Raw genomic sequence first — 23,980 nt, forward strand, 5'->3', positions numbered from 1 at the left:
GATAGATAGATAGATAGATAGATAGATAGATAGATAGATAGATAGATAAGTTAATTAGTTAAATTATTCACATACTGACCAGCTTTTTGGTGATGATCCTTTACAAACTCAGTTAAATTAATCCTCATATGGTAAACACAGTCCCCTACTGGGCCTGTATTTAATGCCATTCTTCCTTGTTAGAGATGGCCAGAGTTTGCACTCCAATATTTTAGCCTTTGAAAAGGACCCAGAATTACCTCCAGACTGTGATGAGAGAAAGATTAAGACATTAGTAGAGGTCATATAAAGGGACTTATTAAAAAATAAACAAAGTCAAGAGTTTCAAAACGCACCAAATTTGACTGACCACCATATGTTTCATTCAAATATAGTTATGGCAAAAGGAATAAATCCAAATAAAGCAACATTACTGCCTCTCTGATGTTGTCAGTGGTTTTGTATTACATTTCCTTACGTGTCACAGAGCCCATTCCATATTTTTTTTTACCCCTAAGAAGCCATTCTTTTCTGCAAATACAGGTTGCATCAAACTTTTGTTTATGTTTAAACTAACAATATAACATACCCCTTCTGCTCACTTTAACAAATAGGTTTACATTTTAATGAAACTTCAATATAAGGAAATGGTTTAGATGTCCCATGAAATTCTTTAAAATTGGATTCCTTTTGTAGACCAAAGTTTTCAAGGGGTTGATGATATCAATATTTTATATAACGTAATTACTTTGGAAACTTTATTTTGATTCTAGGTATGCCTATGGATAGTCAAAATTCCCAATTCTGTGGTTGCTATCTTTGCCTTGACAATTAAAATGATATAGCTTGAAAGGTGAGATTAGTAATAACAGTAATAGCTAACATTTATATATAGTGCTTATTATGTTCCAGGCACTATGCTAAGCACTTTACAATTATTATCTCATTTGATTCTCACTACAACCTTGAGAGGTAGGTTCTTTCCCCATTTTACAGATGAAGAAACTGAGGCAAACAGAAGTTAAATGACTTGCCCAAGGTCACATAACTAGCAAATGTTTGAGGACACATTGAACCCAGGTCTTCCTGACTCCAGTCCCAACGTTCAATCCACTGCACCACTTAGCTACCCTGATAATTATATATAATTACATTATAATTGATTAGATACCCTGACTAGTAAAATTTCCATAAGATGAAAAGCATGATTAGATGTACTGCACAGCTAATTTGATTCTTGAGACAGTTTTTTTTAAAGTCAACCAATACTTAGTTGGTTCAGAAGCTATACACATATTTAGCCTGTTATGTATGTAGTTACTATTACGTCTTAAGTTCCTTTTCAGATCCAAAATCATCCGATTCTATATCAAATATTTAACTACATTATTACCTTTTCATTATATATCTTTAGTTGCTTATTTTCTATTCACTGGTAAGCAGAATTTTTAATGTTTAATAAAATTATTTTCTTTCTTTAGGAAAAAGTCAGAGAGATGGAAGAAAACCTGAATCTTGTAAACCAATTCTTAAAGTTGAGTACAAGACCTGTAGAAACAGGTAGGTGTTTTTACATCTGTGTTTGTGTTGAGGGGAGAAAGGGAAGATGGGTTGAGAATTGTATACAAGACATAAAGATATAAAAGACAACAGGAGAGAAGCTTTCATTGTTGGCTATGTGTTTTAAAAATACTTACATAAGTAAATAAATTATAAATGTGTTTTTTTTTACATTTAAGTATAATGTCCGAGCATGTTAGTTATGTGGTTACAGTATAACTGACTATATTAATCTGAATCTCATTGAATGATTACTAATAGAACACTGATTATTGATTATATTGTGATTGTTTCATCAATACTAGTAAATTACTTTAAGTTTAAATAAATGAGGTAAATTCATTATAGCAATCAACCAACATATGCCAGACATAGTGGTAGGTGACAATGTGTTAATGACAGGTAGATTATAAGAATCAGTTAATCAATAGATCCATATTGAATACTTTGTGCCCAACATTATTCTAGGTATCCATATTGAATACTTTGTGCCCAACATTATTCTAGGTACTAATGGGTAAAAGGAAGTAAGCTGCTGTCCCCAAGGAGTTTGCAATATATTTGGAGAGACCTGACCTATGATAAGAAGACAAGAGACTGTGATTGAAATAATGTTATGTAAATCACTAATTTATCTTAAAATACTAAAAATGTGTGACCAAGATAATAAACACAAAAGAAATAAAGATCAAAATATCTCTATTAAGACAGAGATCAAGGAAAAACTTCACTGAGATTTGGAACCTGAACTGGATCTTGAAGGATGAATAAGATTTGAATTGTTCAAGGGAGACAGGATGTTTTGGGCAGGATTGCCATCATGAGCAAAGGCATCAGAAAGGCAGGAGTATGAAAAACATGCATAAGAAAGTGATTGCTAAGCTATCATCAGTGATCTTTTGAAAAAATGTAGAGAAAGGGAGTAGTTCCATACGATAGGAAGACAAATGTCTCAATTTTCAAAAAGGTAAAGAAGTAGAGAACTGTAGGTTAGTGACGGTGATATGATTCCTGAAAAAATTCTAGAAAGTACTAATGGCTTATTTGGTGAACATCTAGAAAAGGAAGAAGTGACAACAAGAAGCATCACAGCCTCATCAAGAATTGATTATGCCAAACTAACTTCATTTCCATTTTTGTCAGCATTGCTACACTGGTAGATCAGGGGAATTTTATAGTTTTTATGGACAGAGTTCGCCTAGATTGCAGCAAAGTCTTTCAAGCTATCTTTTCAGAAAACACCCAAAGATCTGGACTGGATGCTATCATCCAGTTAGGTGAATTCAGAACTTATTGAATGACCCAGATCCAAAGAGCGGTCATTAATGGCTCAAAGTCACCATGGAGAAATGTCTCTTTGATAAAATGTTGTTTTAAATTATTGCATCACTAGTCATTAGTGGTCTATAAAAGATATGTCTCTTATATATCAAGATTCTTACAGCAGCATTTGTTTGTGTTAGACAAAAATTGTAAAAACAAACCAACAAAAAACCCTAGGTGGCCATTGATTGGAAACTGAACAAATTGTGCTAAATGAAGGTAAATGGAATATTACTGCACCTCATTCATGAATATGAGGAACCATGCGGGGAGACTAATGTTAACTGATGGAGTGTGAGAAAAGCAGAACTAAAATAATATACACAATTATTACAATAACATGAATATAAAAAAACAAAGTTCTAAATAAAACATTTAGATAGATAAATGTCATGCACAATAATATATAAATCAACATTTAGGTACTTGCGGCCTGTTTTGATCGGGAAAAACCCCCCAAGAACTTTTCCCATTTTCTATCCTCTCACAATACCCCCTTTGCCCTGCCCCATTCCAGATCCTTGACTATGTCTTTTCTCTTCTCTTTTATTTCTTGCTTCTTTTCTCTCCTTTTCTCCCTTCTTTCCTTCCTTCCCCTCCTCTTTTGCCCCTTTCCTTTCTCTTCATATTCCTTTTTTCCTTCCTTCCCTTTTTGCTGCCTTCCTTCTCTTTCTTGCATCCTTTCTCTATCTTACCTTCTGGATGCCAACCTCCTCACCTTAACCTCTTTCTTTTGAATCACCTTCATCTGTGGTACCTCATTCTAAGAAATACTCATTCCCTTTTCCCTCTTTCTCACTCTTTTCCTCCTCTGGGATAATTCTATCTGTTCTCCTTCATGATCTTCACCCATATATGCTCTCTCTTTATTTTGGCAATGACCCTACAGAAGATGAGACTTCTAAAGCAAAAGCTTTATTTCCTCCTTGTAACATATAAATACTGATGTTGTTTAATATTCTCATCTCATAGCATGTGACTTTTTTCTTATATTTCTTTTCTTTGATTAATTTGCATATGCAATTCCCTGCTCACCTCTGATTTCTTTAATAGGAATGATTCAAATTTCTCCCTTTATTGAAAAAATTTTTTTCCATCAAGTTTTTCAGAGTCACCTGAGTGATAGAAACAGTCTGTAGAGTAGGGGTGGGGAACCTATGGCCTCAAGGCCACATGTGGCCTTCTAGGTCCCTAAGTGTGGCACTTTGAATCCAAACTTTGCAGAACACTGTGTTTGGATTCAGTTTGGATTCAATTAAAAGATCACACTTGAGGACCTAGAAGGCCATATGTGACCTTGAGGCCACAGGTTCCCCATCCCTGCTCTACAGTGTTTCCACCACCTCTGTATTTGAGATCAGAGGCAAAAGAGTGGACCAGAATCAGATTAAGATTTGATTGGGAAATGTTTAACAAAATAAATAAAAATACAATCTAGATAATGTTAATTTGTGGTTTTCTAAGTCAATATGGGATCCAAACGGATATGTTTCTATTTGAGTTTGTCAACACTATTTAAGATCATTGGCTTTGAACTGTAGCTACCTGAGCCTTATAGTCTTCAAATTTTGCTGTTATTTTATTTTGTTCTGCTGTTCTTTGTCCCTTCTCTGCATTTTCAGTTCCAGATTTGCCACAATTTTTCAGAGTCCAGTGTTTTAGTGAGATTTTCTATTATTTCTTCTAGACAGCTGATACTCATTTGTCTTTTTTGAATTCTTCTATGAGAGCCGTAATTTACATCTTCATTCCATTCTTATTTCTTGCTTTAATTCTTCTATTGAACTCCTAAATCACTCTCATTTCTGGGTGACTGGTGTTTGTAATATTTGGACTTGACATATGATTTCATTGGATAAGGAAACTCTTTTCTGGGGCAAATCAGTGTCTGCTTTCCAATTTATAGTCTTAGAGAGTTGTCTGAAAAGTTAAGTGACTTGCCAGTTGTATTTTGTCAATGCGTGAAAGAGGCAGGACTTGAAACCAAATCTTCCTGCCTTTTTAAAACTGTGAATGTTGTCTAAATAAAAAATTCCAGAAAATCATCATCTTTATTCTTAATTTAGTGTTTTAAAAATCAGTTGGCTAAACAACTTCCACTGTAATATTATATTACTTACTACAAAATTTAAACAGAGTAAATTAGAAGAGTTCTTACTCTTATTTAAATTAAATACTTAATCTGGCACCAGTAGTATGACAGATATATAAAGGACATAGACAGTTTACCTGATGCTGTAACAAGATCTTAATAAAGGCTTTTTACTTGTTAGAAATTTAATAGAAGTAACAACTATTCCTGTTAGTATTGGTATGGTAATGTCTACATCATGAAATAGATTGGAAAAAATTCTGCAGAGTGAAATTAACCTATTGCTAATTACTATAGTCTCCAGAGGTAAGTGAATACTCAAGTTGAATAAGTGGGATGAAATGAAATTCTTTAGAGAATTGCTAAAAATATCCTGAAAGTTTATATATCTCACAATCAAAAATAGGTACTGAAAAAAACCAGCTTCCCAAAAAAGAAATTGCGGTCACAATGTCAGCCAAAAAAAGTTGCTATTTGGTGTTCAGCTTATTTTTCAGTTTTTATTATTTTTGTGTGCATGCAAAAATTCATATATTTATATGTGCATAGGTATATATGTACATATATATACATATACAATCCTGTATTAATGTTGTATGGAAAAAGAGAAATGGGAAATCATAAACTGATGTGCAAATTTTGAATGATCTCTGACATCCTATTTACATTTACATTGTTCGGCTGTGTCAATATAATATCTAGCAACCTAATGGAAATTTGAAGACTTAGTTGAATCAATTAAATCAGCAGAGTACAGACAAGTCTAAACAAAACTATGAATTAAGGTAAATTTGCTTTTTTATGGTATTTTCCCTTCTCATTTTTCACCCTTCTAGGATCAGTGCTGCTGTTAGCTTTGTTGACGTACCTATTTGTGAGGCTAGTTGTAGAAATTTCAGTTTCACCCCAGGTGGGAGGAGAAGGAAGCACCAGAGCGGACTTGGGGGAAAATATTACTGGGCCAGAGAGCATTTTGGTACCCAGTAGGCTTTCCTTTATCTTCCTGTAGGGCTGGCACCATGACTGAGTATCAGCTCATAGGTGTCATCTTCAAAGACTCTCCAGTCTCACTGACCCCTTTTTGTCTTCTGTAGTGAACCGTTCATCATCTTTTCTGGTGGTTTGGCCTATGACAAAGCTTGTAGAAGACCAAGTTTGACCATCATGCATGGAAAATCAATCACAGTTCTTGAAATGGATCACCCTATTGTTGAGTTTCTAACTCTCTGTGAAACACCCTACCCAAATGGTAAGTTGTTGAAGAGGTACTATTAATACTGAAAATATCACTTAATTGTGGATATCACTGGACGTATTTCCAGCACAGTAAAGCTTAAATATTTTCAGTTTTGGCAGCTGACATCACTGTGAGTACAATGCTGTGAGCTGCCGATGCTGGAGCAGGGCCTGCAGCTGTGTCTAATTGCCCAACTAGAAGTGAGATAGATTCGGCTACAGCACTCCTGGAGCTCCAAAGTGCTAACATCAGGTAAGTGCTTGAAACTTTGATAGGGATGGTGGAAGCTGAGCTGGGAGAGTCTGGTAGGGGTCCTGAAGCAAAATCACTTGGGGGAATTGAGGCCTTGTAGCAGCCTTCCCAGTCCACCTCCACCTGCCCAGTCTCAGGGCCAGTCAAAGTTTAAAGCACTTACCAGGTGTCAGGACTCCGGAACTGTCATGGTGCTACAGCCACATCTCCCTCACTTCTGGATTTCCACCAGATGTGGCTGCAGCACCTCTAGCTATTATTTTTTTTTTTTTGGTTACTGATACATAGTCATGACCTGGATGTATAGATTTATCATACAACCCATCAGATTCACATTAAAAAGGAAGTAAATTAATTCAGATTCACATTAAAAAGGAAATAAATTAATGCAGAAAAATTAGGTTGTGTAGCTCTTTTGTTCTTCAGAGTTTCCATGAAATAAGGAGGGTACATACCCACACATTTCTAATCACTCAGCAGTTATTTACTGAGTGCTTGCTATGGGCTCAGAAACATGCTAGGTACACATTTTATAAAACACCAAAATATAAGAAATGGTCTTTGCTCTCAAAGAGCTTTCAGTCCAGTTAGGGAGACAAGACAAACATAAGAAATGCTAGCCTGACACCATATGCTACCTAACTGTGTAATACGAAGTGTAAGTGTAATAGGAATACCTCGAACAAGGAGGTAAATGAATGTTTTATGAGAAAGTGGGAGATGAGTCTGGGCCTTTAAGAATGTATAGGATTTGAATAGCAGGAAGGAGACATTCAATGTGAGCAAAGACACAGGTAGGAAGTAGGATGTGTGTTCCTTGTACTATCCTGATCAAAGTAGAGAGTGTGGATTAATTGGAAATATACATTTTAATTAAGTAGATTGAAGCTAGGTTACAGAGGACTTAGGCAGTGGAGTTATGTGGCACAGTGGATAGAGCATTACTCTTTGAGTGAGGAACAACTTCCTTCAAATCCTTCCTCACACATTTAAGGGCCATGTGACCATTACAACTCACTTAACCTCTCTTTAACTCTCCATTTCCTCATCTGAAGATGAGGAAATTGACCTCAGTATCCTCTAAGGTCCCTTCCAAATCCAATGCTACGATCCTATGAAACTATGACTTTATTTAATAGGGAATGAAGACCTGTTGAAGGTGTTTGATCTGAGGAGGGCCATGATGAAAGTAAGAAGACTAGCATGGCAGAGACTTGAAGGATAAATTTGAGATTAAAGGGGAATAGAATAAGGGAGGATATGGTGGCAACTATTCAAATCCTCAGGCATGACCTGATTAGTGCCTCAATTGAGGTAACAATGATAAAAATGGAAGGAGAGGGATGGAATGCAAGATATAAGAAAAAAAATCAACAAAATTTGAAGACTGCCTGGCACATATAATAAATTAGAGGGATGAATCAAAAGATGACTTCAAGTTTTCAAGTGTGGCTGACTAGAAGAACTGTGGTTCCAACTAACAAAGCAACAAAATTGGAAAAAAAAGACGTTTGAGAGGGAAGAGATGAATTTGGTTTTTGCCATGTTACATGCATGTATCCATCAGGTGCCAAGGTGACATAAGGATTTAACTCCAGATAGAGTCCCCTCCAGGCCATACAAATAATACCTCCTTCAGATATATGGGAACCATTCACTCATTCATTCATTCCAAAAGCATTTATTAAGTGCCTATTGTATGTCAGGTATGGAGTTAAGTGCTGGAGATAAAGTAAAAATAAAAAAAGTCATTTCCCTCATAGAGTTTACCTTCTAGTAGAAGGAAACAATACATACATAAATAAGTAAATTTGAAAAAAAAATTTAAATAAATAAATATGAAATATATACAAAGAAAGTACAAAGTGCCCTGGGGTTAAGGGTGGGTGGGTGGGATTGCAACTTAATTTTTTGTAGGAGATGAGCCTTGAAGGAAACTAAGGATTCTGAAAGGCTAAGTGAGAATCAAATGCATTTCAGGCATGAGAGAAAAGTAGAAAGGACTGATACTTGTGTTTTACAGCTTGAATTATTTTAAAGAAATAAACAATAGGGGCAGCTAGGTGGCACAGTGGATAGAGCACTGGCCCTGAAGTCAGGAGGACCTGAGTTCAAATTCGACCTCAGACCAAACACTTGACACTTACTAGCTGTGTGACCCTGGGCAAGTCACTTAACCCTGATTGCCTCACCAAAAAGCAGAAAAAGAAAAAAGAAGAAGAAAAAGAAAAATGCTTAGTTTGTACTCTAAAAATTTGGGGGGAGAAAGGGGTAGGGAACATAATTAAGGTGGTATTTTTCCCTATCAGAGTGCTTTCTATCTACTCTATGTATCTTGTATATACCTATTAGGAGTACTTAACTTGGGTTCAATGAAACTTTTTTTAATGTGTATTTTAATAAAATTATATTCCCTTATAATCCTATGTATTTTATTTTATAAATTTAAAGACATTATTTTGAGAAGGGCTCCATAGACCAAAAATAGCCTGGGCTAGTTATTTACATGTCATCTCTCCCATTATAATGTAAGTTCCTTTAGGGCACATAGTAAACACTTAATTAATGCTTACTAACTGAGTGACAATTCAGTCACATGGTTCCAAATTTCATTTACATGGAATTTTAGAACTAGGAAGAACCTAAAAGTAATTTAAAGCAAACTTCTTGCTTTACAAGTGAGAGAACTGATGTCCACATGGGCTAAAGTGACTTTCCCAAGGGCCTACAAAGATCTAGTGACAGAGGTGGGACCAGAACCCAAGTCACTTCACTCCAAGATTAGTGTTCATTCCACTAGAATATGTTTTATTTCCATATGCTTTGTGTCAGGTAAATAGACTTCTAATGATTGAAAGAATTTTTCAGTTTTCATCAGAATATGTTGTATCATGTAGACCCAGGCATAGTGTGCTCACACATTCGTACATAGTGGTATATATACTCACAGATACCCTTAGATACTAAGGAAAGAAACTCTAGCTGGGCAGGGAGAAGGAGTCAAAAGCTACTTTTATAGTCTTAGAATATTCTTAAGGGTATTCAGCAGTACATGAATTTTCTTTGCAGCAGTCCACTGTGTCATCCTTAAAATGAATGCCCAAGGACTACTTCATGGCAGGATTTACTCAGTTCACACCTTTGAATTCTAAGATTACACCAAGGGTCCCAGGATTTCTTTGGACAAAAATAAGGAAAACTTTGTAGAATTTATATTTTGAAAGCCTTTATGATTCTGGGGCTCCCGGACCAAGTTACAATTACAATACACAGAAAGGTACTTTACTTTCTTCTTACAGTTGGAATTTGGGATTCCATAGGTATTTTAATTTTAGAGTATCTTTCCAGGCTATGGTTCTATTCTAGAATTGATCCATGGTATCCACAAATATACAGGCATATGAATTGTTGTTTATATAGGGAAAATGTTGTATGGTAAAGAAACTAAATGAATTAATTAATCCATTCATCAAATGAATAAAGGTAGAAACTGGGAAAAAGACAGGGTACCCCATAGAGTATCTGGGTAACAAAGAAGACTATAGAACACTGAGAGAAATAGGCAATCATGGCATACCGGATGTTACTTTATTTCCTTAGACTTCTACATCTAATGTTGAGATTGTATAATATTCCTAATATTCTCAATGTTTTCTTTAAGGGATAATGATTGCTTTGATATGTAAAATCTGCAACTGACTTTTTTTAAAGGCTTAGCTAAATGAGCGATTTGCTTTAAATGTTGACTTCTGATTATAGACTTGAGGAGTTTCAGAGAGTGTTATAAGGGTATATACACAATGATAAAAATCTAATAATTATTTTGAATCCCTTTTTCAAATAAAATCTTTTTGGGGGAGAGAGGCAATAGATAAGGGAATATGAGTCAGTACTAGTCAGGATAATATAGAGTAGTACTCAAGCAAAACTCAATGAAAAAATTTCGAACATAATTATCAGAGATGTTTGTAATTATGTAATTAATTCACATTATTTATTAGCTGTGAAAGATATGCTTAAATCTTAATGAAATCACAAAACCTTAACATATTAAAATACCTAATAAATAAGTGTTGGCTTAATTAATGAACTATGATAATAATGTACATTATAAAACAGAGGCTTTTATGTGCTTCACGCTACTTTTACAGATGTAAAGAGCAACTTTAGCATCCTAAACCTTCACTAAACTCTGCTCATCTTAGCTGTAAGTACTAAGTAGTAGTAGGTACCCAGAAAATACTTGTTAAATCCTAGTGAATTAAGTTGGATGTGGGATCATGAAAGTTAGCAGTACCATTTCAGCCAAGTGGACATTACACTTTCATACAAACAAGACACTTCTCAGTTCACCCCTTTCTTGGCATGGCAAAAGTCCAAATGCTAAGAGGAAGGTAAGATGGGAATATAGGCGGTGACTGTCTCACCCTTTCATGTTACCAGTGATTCACCTCTAACACCACCCAGTGTTTATTGAGAAATCTGCAACCATGACCTGTGAAACCATCCTCAAAATGCCTTCATAACCACAGTAGCAACCTTAATCCCCAGTATGACAAACTAATTTAAAAGAAGGAATTATGCTCCCCAAATTTTCTTGGCTCATCATTCTGACTTTAATGTAAATGACATTTGTTCAAAATATTAATGGACTGAAACTAGTGGTAATAATACAAAAATACCTAATATGAAAGCTTGCCATTTTTCTTTACTTGTGTATTTATTTTTAGAATTTCAAGAACCTTATGCTGTAGTAGTGCTTCTGGAGAAAGATCTAATTGTAGTTGACCTGACACAAAGCAAGTAAGTTCCAAATGTGCAGATTACTTCTAACATGATTTTCATTATGTTTTATAATTTAAAGTAGTCAAGGACTTTTAACAAGAATCATCTTTCTTTTGATGTTAAAGAAGCTTTTCATTAACATGTTTTACTCTATTAGAAATAGATCCAAATTTTTTTAGAAATGAAAAACCCCAATATGTTTTGGGGAGCCCTTAACTACCTAGAGAGGCAGCTAAATGATGACCTACAACATGTAGAGAAAGGATTTCATTTGAAGATTGAGAACACAGGAGTTAAACCATGTCTCTGCCACTGCACACATTTTATTAGTGATGCACATCTCTTACTGTTATGATGACAGAAAAATTGTTGTATCCACCAATAGAAGTACTATACTATACATTATATCTTTAAGCAGAAAATTGACAATGGGGAGGAGTTGAGCTTGGGGGACTGGAGAGAAGAGAAGCTTTTTTTTCTCCAGGTATTTCCTTTGTAGGCACAGATGGACTCAAAATAGATGAAAGTGTTAGTGCCAGAGGTCTAGCACTTCCCCTATTCTTTATATCAGTAGTGGTGAACTTCAAATTGACAAATAATACAGCATGTTTTCATTTTAAGTGGCAGTGGATTTGAAACTTATGAACCTCTGTACCCTGCACCATAGAGTAGTATAGTTCTATTTTCTTAACATTCTAGATTTGACTGAAGTCCACACATGAATCTAACTCCTTTCCTGTGGTGAAGAATTCAATCTGAGTTCTCCTGTGTGCTAATTTGTAGCACATGTCTCAATGGAGTTTCGTATTTATAGATTTAGGCCAGAGCAACATTATATCTATGTTGTTACATTAATAGATACAACTCTATCTCAGCCCAGTTCCCTCCAATTCTGGCTCTATCACTTTTTTCAAAAATTGATTTTCATATATATCTTCTTCTTATCTAATTATTTATGGCTTTTTTTCTTAATATGCTTTGTTCCATTGGTTTCCATTATGCTTTTGTGATTTTCCTCACTTTCTCAAAATGATCTTTCTATTCCTCTTTTGGAAACTCATCTTCAGTAATCTAATTACCTATTAACATCATCAAAAACCCACACTATATTAACTCTCTGTATTTACTCTCTACATTCACATATTCAGAAAGCTCATCCATCCACATGCTTTTAGCTACTATGTGTAAACAAGTAAATTACAAATTTGGTTCTCAAGCAATTATCATAACCTACTTTTTCTCATGTTTTCAGATCTGTAGGATTGCTATCCTTCAGTGGCATAACAGCTAAAATATAACTTTCAAGAACTGGTTTATCATAACCCCCCCCCTCCAAATAATCACCCTTTTCCAATTTCGCTGACATTATTCTTTTCCTACCCAATTCACCTGGAACCATTTTCAACACCACTATATCCTTAAGCACTCCATATAAACAAATCACTCTATAGGTACTGCCAATTCTTTCTTTCCAGAATTTCTTGAATGTACCTCTCATTTCCATTTTTAAGACATCAACTTAGTCTAGGCATTCATCACTTTTTATCTGCACATCTACAATATTGCCTCCCAGTGTTTGTTTCTTTATTCAGTGATTCCTCTCCCCTTCAAATGCTAGAATAAACCTCACTGTCATTATGTCATTGCCCTTTTGATTGCTTACATTAAACCAAATCTCTTATGTTTCATCTTTAAGGCAATCCATTTACCATCATCATATCCTTTTTATCTCACCACCATCAACACTTGTTCTCTCTCAACATGGAGTTTATCCAGCCAACGTAGCTAATCTATTTGCTGTTCACTAAACACAACTTTGCACATGATACTGTTCCCATTTGGGATATGCTTCTGCTGTTTCCATTTTATTTTTCTCCCATGCTTTAAAACCCTGTTCAAAGTTTAATTCCTGCAAGAAGCCTTTCTTAATCCTCTTCTGCCAACACTACTTTATTTACAAACTCGTTTATGCTTTTCTATTTATACTTAAGATATTTAAATGTCACTTGAAATTCTTCAATCATTTTCCTATGTGTATTTAGTATCATTGTTAGAGTACAAGGTCCTTGAAAGGAGGGACTGCATCCTTTATTCCTTTTGTATTTCCTCATAATTTCTGGTCTTGTGAGACCTTAGGAGATGTTGGTTAAGGAACAGAGGCATACAAATTAGTATGAGTCTTTAGACCTGTAATCTGAAAGAAATTATACTAAAGCTAATGGAGGAGAAGAAACGATGAAGGGACTGAGCCTATGATTTCATCATTGAGGGAACTTCTAACCTCCATTGATGCTTCTCTGCAACCTGTCTGTAAAACAATGACTTTGAAGAGGTCACTGAAAAAGTTAAATGACCCATGATCATGAAACTAATATGTGCAGAGGCAGGATTTGAACCTAGGTCTTCCTGACTCCAGTGCTGGCCTTTCTACTGTACCACACTATCTCCGGGAAATCAATAGCCTAAGAGAAATCGAATGGTGGGCAAGTAGGAATTTTTATGATAAATAACAATAAAATAACTAGATTACTCTTATTCATAGTATTCTAGTTATTGACGTTAACCCCATACTCTTACATTCATTGCCTAAATGATTTTGGCAAATATGATTATTTAAAACTTAACACTTTTGAATGCAAACACTCACAGAGTCTCTTCACCCAAGTGTTATCTGTAAATGTTCTCTTCCTGCTTGCATGGGCATGGCTTTCGTGTACGTCCATCTTTTTATGTTGCTACTATTTCAAAGACTCAATATAGACAAGGCAAGCATTTATCAAATGATAGAGCTGGAAGAGATCTCAAGCAGTTTAGGTCTTGCCATCATGCAAGTAAATGATTAAACCAGTATGGACAGATCATAGGACTAGAGTTGGAAGGGACCTTAAAAGTCATGTAGACCAACCCATTACTTGTATAGTTAAATGTAAGACTCAGAAAGTTTAAATATTTTGCCCAGGGTCATGCAGGTAATAAGTGACCAAGCTGGAATTTGAACCCATTTCTTTGACTCTAAAACCAATGTTCTTCTCATTGCCTCTGACTGGTTTTTTTGTTTAGTTTTCTTTAAAAGGAAAACAAAACAAAATGTCAGCTATTCAATAGCCCCTCTAATCACTTCCAATTTTTTCCACCCTCATGGTTAAAAAATAGCACCTTGCAACCAACTGAAATTTCTCTGCCCTGAATTCCATTTACTTTTTAAACCATAGAATCATAATGCTACATCTAAAAGGAACCCCAGTAATAGTTCCCTCAGTTCAATGCATGACATTAAACATCCTCTGTAGCATCCCTGACAGGCAGTCATATACACTTTCTTTAAACAAGACATTTCTAGGGAAGAGGGACTCCTCTAACTTACAAAGAAACCCGTTTCATTGTGGAATCGCTCTTATTGTTCAAAAGTTCTTTTCATTGAAGCAAAATTTATTTCCCTGTAACTTCCATCTACTGATGCTAGTTCCATCCACTGGAGTGGTGCTGAATAAATGTACTTTTTCTTCCAGATGACAACCCTTTTTAATATTCGAAGACACCTATCATTCCCTACCTCCCTCCTCTCCCAAAGCTTCTCTTTTCCAGGCCAAGCATTTCCAGCAGCAAGGTAGCATATAAAGATATCCCTTGGGATCCCACTGCTTTTGAAAACATTTGTGAATGCTAAATATATATCCTGACAATGCCAAAATTTCCAAAAGTTCATTTTAGCCTTTTTAAATAAAGGATAACTTGAAAATAGTCAAATCTTGCTAAAATTGGGAAACTCCAAAATTATCTTATTCCAGATTTTTTTTTATCTAGATGAGAGAAGAATCATGGGACTCTTTTTTTCATCTTTGAAGGGCTATAAAGTAAATTTACTACTGAAAGCATGTAGAATTATTTTGTTCAAGTTGTCATCCAGCAATCAAAACAAATATTGCTTTGTTTCAAGGATGCTACAATAAAACCATGTGAAATCAATATTTTATAGGCCAGCTCATTATACTAAGTATAAGAAATATTTAATAATGCAAGTAAATACATTTTAATGAACCTGACAGGAAAACTTTGCTATTATATTAAAACATCATCAAAATAAAAGGGAAAGAAATAGTGTATCATTTAACTTTTTCTTTAATTAAGGAAAATTTTTCATACACATTATGTTTGCAAGCAGTAATTCCTTTCCTAAGTATCTTTTTGTGGTTATGCACAGAATAAAACATTTTGAAAAATATGTAAAGTTTTTAAAGAACATCTAAAATTTCACTGGTACTAAAGTCACTGTTCATATAAACAAAACACATTTAATGAATTAACTAGTAAGAAGATAAGAGCTTTTGATATCTGTTATACAGGACTGTTTGTTAAATAGAATTCATTTTGTTAACTCTAAGAAATCAATGTTAGTATGGGATGTTGGTTGAGATAGAGAAATAGCCTCATAAGTAGAAGTATATAATCATGTTTATTAGAACAGAATTCTATCCATATGTCATGTTAAGTTGTAAAGATTGCTTTTCTAAAGAAACTATTGCTAATAAAATACATGCCTTATAGAAGTTATAAAATAATATTTAGGAATTCATTGGTAATGTAATTTATAATTTAGAAAATTTTTTTGGTCACTGTTGATATGCTGCTTGATTTTGCTTAATTGTGCTTTTCCTCTTTTTTAATCTTTTATAAGAGATGGTTCATTGAATAGGGGAGAGGGAGGGATATATTCACAAATAAGAGTGATATAAAAGAATGTTAAAAAATAAGAGAAGGCAAAGTATAAAAAAGTAAGAGTAACCAAAAAGAGAACTTTCTAGGTGTTTTTTTTTTATCGTGTCATATTGGAACTAATATATTGTCTTCATCTATTAGTTTTCCAATCTTTGAAAATCCTTATCCCATGGACATTCATGAGTCACCAGTTACCTGCACAGCGTATTTTGCTGACTGTCCTCCGGATTTGATTCTAGTACTCTATTCAATAGGAGTTAAGCATAAAAAGCAAGGATACAGCAATAAGGTAAAAGAGACATACAAAGGACTATTTACTTTTATTTTATTTATGTCCATATTTTATTGTCTTATGTATTTCTTAAAGTCTTTGAAGTAGAATAGCATATTAAGAGTTGCAACATGAAGTATTACTTTATTTCTAATGACAATAGTTGGCCTATGGAATCTCCCAAGTGGCACTGTTAAGGGCTTCTTAGATGTTTATTGTGTTTAGTCTTATGCTAAGCAGTGGGAGAGATACAGAATTTAGAAAATATGTAGCCTTTCTTGGAGTTGGTATACATAAAGAGTTACCATACAAAATAATACATAAAAACCTAGGAAAGGTGTAAACAAAGTACTATGCAAGCTTTAAGAAGGAAAAGATCATTATTGATTGGGAAGATCAGGGCCAACTTCATGAAATAACTGACATTTGTAGTGAGTTTTAAAGAATGTAATAGCAGTTCAAAAGATGAGACCAGGAGAAAGGGTTGAGGGGAGGACATCCCAAGCATAGGAAGCAAAAAAGTCATGGAAGTGAAACAACAGAGTTTGTGGGACAACAAGCAATGCAGTTTGGCTGGAGTGTAAAATACATAGAAGGAAGTAGAATGAGATGAGACTGAAATCAGATTGTAAAATACCTTGAGTGTCACAGTCAAGAAGTTGAAATTTGTCAGGTAGGTACTAGGAAGTCATTGAAAGATGTTGAGTAGAGGGGAGATGTGACCAGACTGAGATGACCCAACAAATTTGCAGACTAGACTCTTGGGTGCCCATACTGACAATTGGAAAGCCTGGGATTTATGGCAATCCATGGATCATCCCTAAGGGTAAGTAGGGTCAACAATGGTCTAGAGTAAACCTCCTGCCAGAATACATCTTTTGGGGACAGTCTCATCCAGACCAACTTGATCTAAGTAGCAGAAGCAATTCTGAAATCAGCTGGATTCTAGAGTCATGGCCTTGAGTGACTCTAGGACTTGCCATGAGTAATCTTGAGATTAAAAGTATTAAACAGTTTTGGAAGTCTATGAGAATTTATGTCAGGTACTATCAAAGACTAACCTACTGAATGGGAGACAAAGAGACAAGGTTTGTATTGGCAGAAATTATGTAGACCACTCTATCATATGTTTTTCTCTCAGTAGTCCCCCTAAGACTCTGAGAATCTACCACATGGAGAAATAATCATCTCAGGGGGAAATACCCCCATGAAAAAGCTTATTGGCTAGTACTAATGATTTCTTAATTGTCAAATCTAATGACCTTTTCTCAATCCTTATCTAACTTGTGACATCTTTGGCATTTGACACTATTGATCACCTTTTCATCCTGGATATGTTTTTCTTTCTTGGCCTTCCTCTTACCATCTTGACTATTCTTTTTTGATTTTTTTTGCTGCATCTTCATGTATGTCATACCTACTAACAGTGGGTGTCCCCCAAGGCCCTGTTTTGTGCCCTCTTCTCTTTTTGCTCCTGATGATTTCTTTTGATAAGTTCATCAGCTCCCGTGACTTTCATTATCATCTCTCTGTGATAATTGCCAGACATATCCAGCCCTCTCTTGAGCTCCAGTTTCATATCACCAATTATTTCATAGACATCTTGAATGGAATGTATTATAGGACATCAGACTTAACATTTCCAAAGTAGAACTCATATCTTTCTCCCCATATCCTCCTATGCAACTTCTGGATTTTCCTATTACTGTCTAAGACACCACCATCTTTCTGGTCATCCAGGCTCACAAGTTTTGTGTTGTCTTCAATTCCTCACTCACATGCGCCCAAAATATCCAATCTGTTGTTAAGTCTTGCTGTTTCTACTGTTACAGCATTTCTCATTCAAATATATGCACGTATGTCCTTTTCTTTCCATTTGTAGTCAACTCTGCAGTTCAGGCATTCATCACCTCTCACCTAGATACTTTAATAAGCTTCATAATTGTTCTCATGTTCTCAAGTCTGTCTCCACTCCAATCTGCTGCCAAAGTGATTTTCCTAAAGTGTGGGTCTGGCAATGTCATCCCTGTCCCTTCTTAATAAATTCTAGTGTTGCACCCTATTACCTGCAAGATAAAATATAAAGTCCTTTCTTTCACATTTAAATCTCTTTACAACATAGCCACCTTTTACCAGTCTTCTTATACTTTACTGCCATTCCACCAATTCTGTGATCCAGTTATACTGGTCTGCTTGTTGCTTCTTGCAAGGTATTCCCTCTGTATTCATGTCCCATCTTTCTTAACCTTTCTGTAGCTTTCAACACTGGCAATCATCTTCTTCTTATTCATACTCTCTCCTCTCTCGGTTTTTGTAATACTACTCTCTTCTAATTCTCCTCCTACATATCTGATCACTCCTTCTCAATCGCCTTTGCTAGATCTTCATCCAGGTTGTGCATGCTAATCATGGGTGTCCCCCAAGGCTCTGTCCCAGGTCCCCTTCTCTTCAGCTTATGTACTATTTCACTTAATGATCTCATCAGCTCCCAAGGATTCAATTATCAGCTCTTTGCTGATGATTCTCAAATCTACTTATCCAGCCCTAACCTCTCAGCTGACCTCGAGTCTCACATACTCAATTACCAACAGATATCTTGAACTGGATTCCCTTAGACATCTTTAACTCAACATGTCAAAAACTGAACTTTCTTTCTCCAAAAACCTTCCTGTCTTCCTAACATCCATATTACTGCTAAGAATACCACCATCCTCCTAGTCACCCAGGCTTACAATCTAGATGTCATTGTCAGCTCTTCACTCTTTCTCATCCCTTCCCCGTATTCAATCTTTTGCCAAGACCTATTGATTTTACCTTCCTGACATCACTCAAATATACTCCCTTCTCTCCTTTGACGCTTCCAACAACCTGGCATTACTTCATTGCTGGACTATTGCAACAGTCTATTGGTTTGTCTCCCTTCCACACATCCCTCCTCACCAGTCCATCCTCCACTCAGCTGTCAAAGTGACCTTCCTAAAGCTTAGGTCTGACCATGTCACCCCATCCCCACTCCCACTCTTAATAAATTCTAATGCCTCTCTATAACCTCCAGGACCAAATATAAAATACTCCACCGCTCCACAAATTTAATGCCACTGTAGGAAGTGGCACTGAGAAGTCCTGACCCCCAAGCATTCCTTAGTTTAAATACTGCCCAGATTCTAATTTCCTACCTGTAGAACAGATCAGAGCACCATATGCTAACAAGTACCTTTTCCAGGGTCAAGTCTATGCTTTGGAGCATGGGGGCGGGGGGGGGGGGGGGGGGGGTGTGGAGGCGGGGATCAGTGCACCAAGCTGTTGCTAAAACATTAAGCAGTTTGAATTATATCATTAATAATGTCATTAATGAGAAATTGCTTTTCCTTTTAACAATTAATCAAAACTGGCCACCTCTGTAAACATATTTCATGTTAACCTTGCTGCATACATGCTCCATTCCAAGTAAGCTGAACTACTTCATGAACTTGGTACTCCATCCCCCACTTCTCTTCATATATGTACAGGCTAGCCCCCATGTCTAAGTATATTTATTCCTTCCTCATCTCCAGCTGTCAGAATCCTTCTCTTCCTTCAGAGATGAGATACTACCTTCTCTATTGAGCCTGCCTTGATCTCCCTAATCCGAAAGTGTTACCTTACTCCTCAGATTTTCTGCGATCACTTTGGATTTCTCATTTGCTCTCATCATACTTTACTTTAATTAATCTGTGTCATTTCCTGACCTCTCTGAAGGGAGTTGGGGTGTGCACTGTACCACTTAGCGGCCCTCTATCAGGTGAGAACACCTCTATTGAATCAAATCAATCAAAGGCATTAATATAGGTGTAGAAGTCCTTAATCTTTGGAATAAGCAAAATGGTTCCAGCCATTGGATGATAAGATGTTGCTACACAGGAAGTCTATTGGGATTGATGAGGAGTTGGCCACACCTTCTCTTCTCTATTCTACCCCAGCCCCCTACATTATCCCTTCCATGATCCCTGTCAGCAGAGAAATCTTACCTCACCACCTTCTTTACTGGAGAAAATCAAGGACATCTGTCAGGATCTCCCTCTTCTCCTCTATTCCATACTTCAAAACCTCTCTATATCAGATTTCTATTCCCTTACCTTTTATGCTAGTTTCTGACACTTAGTTGGCCTTTATCCTTGCCAAGGTCAATCCCTTTGCTTGTGTCCTTGGACCCATCCTTTCCCAAATTCCTTTGCAACTTATCCTCTTCACTCTCTTTTCTAAAACACAATCTCTCATTTCTACTGGCTTCCCTTTTGTCCATAAACATGATCAGGTCTCCCTCATCTTTAAAAAAATCTTCACTTAATCCCCTCAAACTACTGTCTCATATCTCTTTTTTCAACCAAACTACAAAAATCCATGCTTGATTCCAATCCCTTATCCTTCTACTTGTCAACCCCTTGTAATCTGGTTCTCCTACCTATCTGACTGCTCCTTCTGAGTCTCTTTTTCTGGATTCTCATCCAGATCATGCCCTCTAACCATAGCTGTCCCTCAGGGTTTGGTCCTGGGCTTTCTTTTCTCCTCCCTGTACTCTGCTTCACTTGGTCATCACAACAACTTCCATAGATTTAATTACCATCTCTACGCTAACAATTCTCAAATCTACCTATGCTAAACTATAGCTCTCAGAACTGAACATGATACATTAGATGTGTCTTGAGTAGGTTAGAAAACAGAGGAGTTATTACCTTCTTATTCCTGAAAGTTATACCTCACTACTTTCATTTGCATTCACTATTTTGGCTGCCACTTTTTGGAGCTTGGAGTCCACTGAAACTGATTTTTTCAGACAAGATGTAACCTTGCCTCCTCCACCTTCTGTCTGTGAAATTGATATGTTAAACTAAAGTGTAAGATTTTACAATTGTCCCTGTTGAATTTCATCTTCTTAGATTCAGCCTAATGCTTTAGTCTATCAGGATCCTCCTGGATCCTGACTCTTTCATTCAGTATGTTGACCATATCTCTTAGCTTTGTGTCATCTGAAAAAATTTGTAAGGATATCATCTATTCCTTCATCCAATACAGTTATAAAATGTTAAATAGTATAGAGCCAAGCACACAAATCCCTGGGATACTCCATTAGAGGTTTCTTGAGAAAGTTGACATTGAACTATTAATGCCTACACTTCTGGCATTTAATCAGTTCTAAATCCATCTAATTGTATTTTCAGTTAGTTCTTACTTCTCTGTCTTTCCTTTAAGAATACTAAGAGGTACTTTATAGGTAAACTAAAACGACAACATTGTTCCAAGCTACCAGTGTATTAATCTCAAGAAAGGAAGAAAGATTACTTGACGCTTTGTAATCATCTCTTCCCTTGCTAGATGTGCACTAGCCATCTCTTTAATGATTCATTTTAGACTTTTCCCAGAAGACAAAGTCAAGCTCATGGATATACAGCTACAGAATCTGTACTTTTCCCTTTTTTTGAAAATCAGGGCAACATTTGCCCTTTTCTAGTAATATGGTACATTAGCTATTTACTTCTCATATGTGCATATTTAAATAAGTTTTTAAAATAAATAACAGGTGATTAAAAATGTTTTGTTGCATTCAGACTTCAAAATTAATGCTCTCATGTATGATTTCTGACTGTTCTGTTTAGGAATGGCCAGTCAGTGGAGGGACCTGGAATATTGGGGCACAAACATATCCAGAAATTATTATTACAGGGTAAGTAAGTAGATTATTGATGAATTAATCAAGAATTTATTGACTATCTACTGTGTGTCTAGATTTGTGCTAAGTGTTTGAGGATACAAGACAAGCAGAAGACAACAATCCTTTCCATTAAAGGGCTTACAATCTCATTGGCAATAAAGGACAAAGACACATCAAACAATTTTTAAGGCAGGCTTCCCAGCTTACCAAGTTATTTCCCTTTGAATAAAGGTACCTGAACCAAGCTCCAGTGACACAATTCAGATAAATAATACTCAACCTCAAATAATCTCATAGCTTTCATAATTCTTTTCTTCTATATCCCATTAGATGGAGATACTAGAATAAGCAAGTCCTGAGCTCTGGGTGAAATGTTCATGGATACCTATGCATGCATGTGCACACACACACACACACACACACACACACACACATATACACAATTTGTGCATACACAAATATGTATAGAATATCTATATCTATATCTGTCTATCATGTACATATGTATGTAGTACAAAGAGGAAGAGAAGTGAGAGAGACATACCTCCCACTTCACTGCTCCAAGTTCAACATAATCATTATAGGAATATGACTCTAGTACATCCAAGATATTCTCAATCATCTATAGAAAGAACTATAAAGCTAGTGGACAGACTAACAAAGTGAGCCGCAGGAGAAGGTCCCACCCCGCCTCCATAACACAAAGGGCAGGTCTCTCCGTTTGTTTTCATCAAACAGCTGCCCCTCACTGCCTCTGAAGATTCCAGCTACTTCCTCTCTTGATGCTGCCTTGCAGAATGGCTGTCAGCTGCTGCCATCTACTGGAGTGATCCTCTGCTATTGGGATTTCTTCCATCAAAGGGAAAATTATCACTTATTAAACTCTACATGTCTGGGGCCATTTGTCGCATTTTAGCTCTTTTGTTAGGACCAAAGCTATTCCCAGACGTCGTAGAAAACAACCTCTTAGCTCACAATATTTTCCCCCAATAATCTTGCTCCCCATTACTGGGAATTACCTGGGTCTTCTTGATATTTAGGGTAGGGCAAGTAAATTATTCTCATCTCTCATTGTTTCTTTGGTATCTAGCATGAGGTCAATGCATACTACTTCAAAGTTTTGACAAGTTTCAAGGAGGCCTTTAGCAACACCGAAGTGGGAACCCTTGTTATGCTGTATCTATGGCCAAATTGCTATCCATATACATAAGTATATATATGTATTTGGTGGGGGGGGGGCGGTTATCTGCATAAAGATGATAATGGGATCCATGAAATCAGATATTACCAAAGGAGAAACCTTAAAGATAAAAGAGAAGAAATCCTAGGCTACATCCTTGAGGGGAACACTCATACTTAAAGGGTAGAAGATATGTGATGTTTCAGCAAAGGAAATTGAAACAAGTGGTCAGACAAGAAGGAGAATATCTGAAGTAAGCTGTGTTTCTCATATGGTGTAATCCTGGGAACTTTTGCCATCTTAGTTGCCCTCTTTAGGACACATTCCAGCTTATCAATGTCCAATATTCCATATCTAGTCTTTCATGAGCATAGCAAAAAGGGACTATCACCTCCCTTCTTCTTCACGTTGTGCCTTTCTTAATGAAGCCTAAAATCACTTCAGCTGCCATATTTCATTCATGACTCCCAAGACACAAGTCTGACTGTTACCCTCCTGTTAAAAATCTATCGCCTCTAGAAGTAATTCTCCCCAGCCTGGTGCTTAAACAAACTCCTCCATCTGGCATTTTAAAAATTCACCAATCTTGTCCCTAACTTTTTTTTTTAGAATCTCACTTCTTTGTTGATGATTAAATGATTAAAGTTCCTGATTCCCACCAAAATAACAAAAACAAAAATAACAATCAGGCTGAAAAAAATGATGGACTGGAAGTCAGGAGATATGAGTTCTAGTCCCTGCTCTGATACTAACATTTGGCTTATGTTTTCCACTTTGTAAAAATGAAGGAGGTGGAAAAATGGTCTCAAAGGTCCCTTTTAACTCTGAATCAGGAGATTTGGGCTCCATTTAAACTTTACCTCATCTCAATCTCAATTTCAGTACAGTTTTATAAG

General features: G+C 36.0%; 1 protein-coding gene across 2 annotated transcripts in view; it reads left to right on the forward strand.

Annotated features, from left to right (window-relative positions):
- STXBP5L (syntaxin binding protein 5 like) overlaps positions 1-23,980 on the forward strand; it is a 407,770-nt gene that overhangs the window by 245,855 nt on the left and 137,935 nt on the right. For both annotated transcript variants that reach the window (XM_027845316.1, XM_027845317.1), the window contains exons 9-13: positions 1,461-1,539; positions 6,049-6,203; positions 11,174-11,246; positions 16,086-16,233; positions 21,849-21,916. In XM_027845316.1, coding sequence (XP_027701117.1) covers positions 1,461-1,539; positions 6,049-6,203; positions 11,174-11,246; positions 16,086-16,233; positions 21,849-21,916 — 523 coding nt within the window. The remainder of the gene's footprint in view (positions 1-1,460; positions 1,540-6,048; positions 6,204-11,173; positions 11,247-16,085; positions 16,234-21,848; positions 21,917-23,980) is intronic.

This window comes from Vombatus ursinus, unplaced genomic scaffold, assembly GCF_900497805.2.
Source record: "Vombatus ursinus unplaced genomic scaffold, bare-nosed wombat genome assembly UNPS02014959.1, whole genome shotgun sequence".
Classification (NCBI taxonomy): domain Eukaryota; kingdom Metazoa; phylum Chordata; class Mammalia; order Diprotodontia; family Vombatidae; genus Vombatus; species Vombatus ursinus.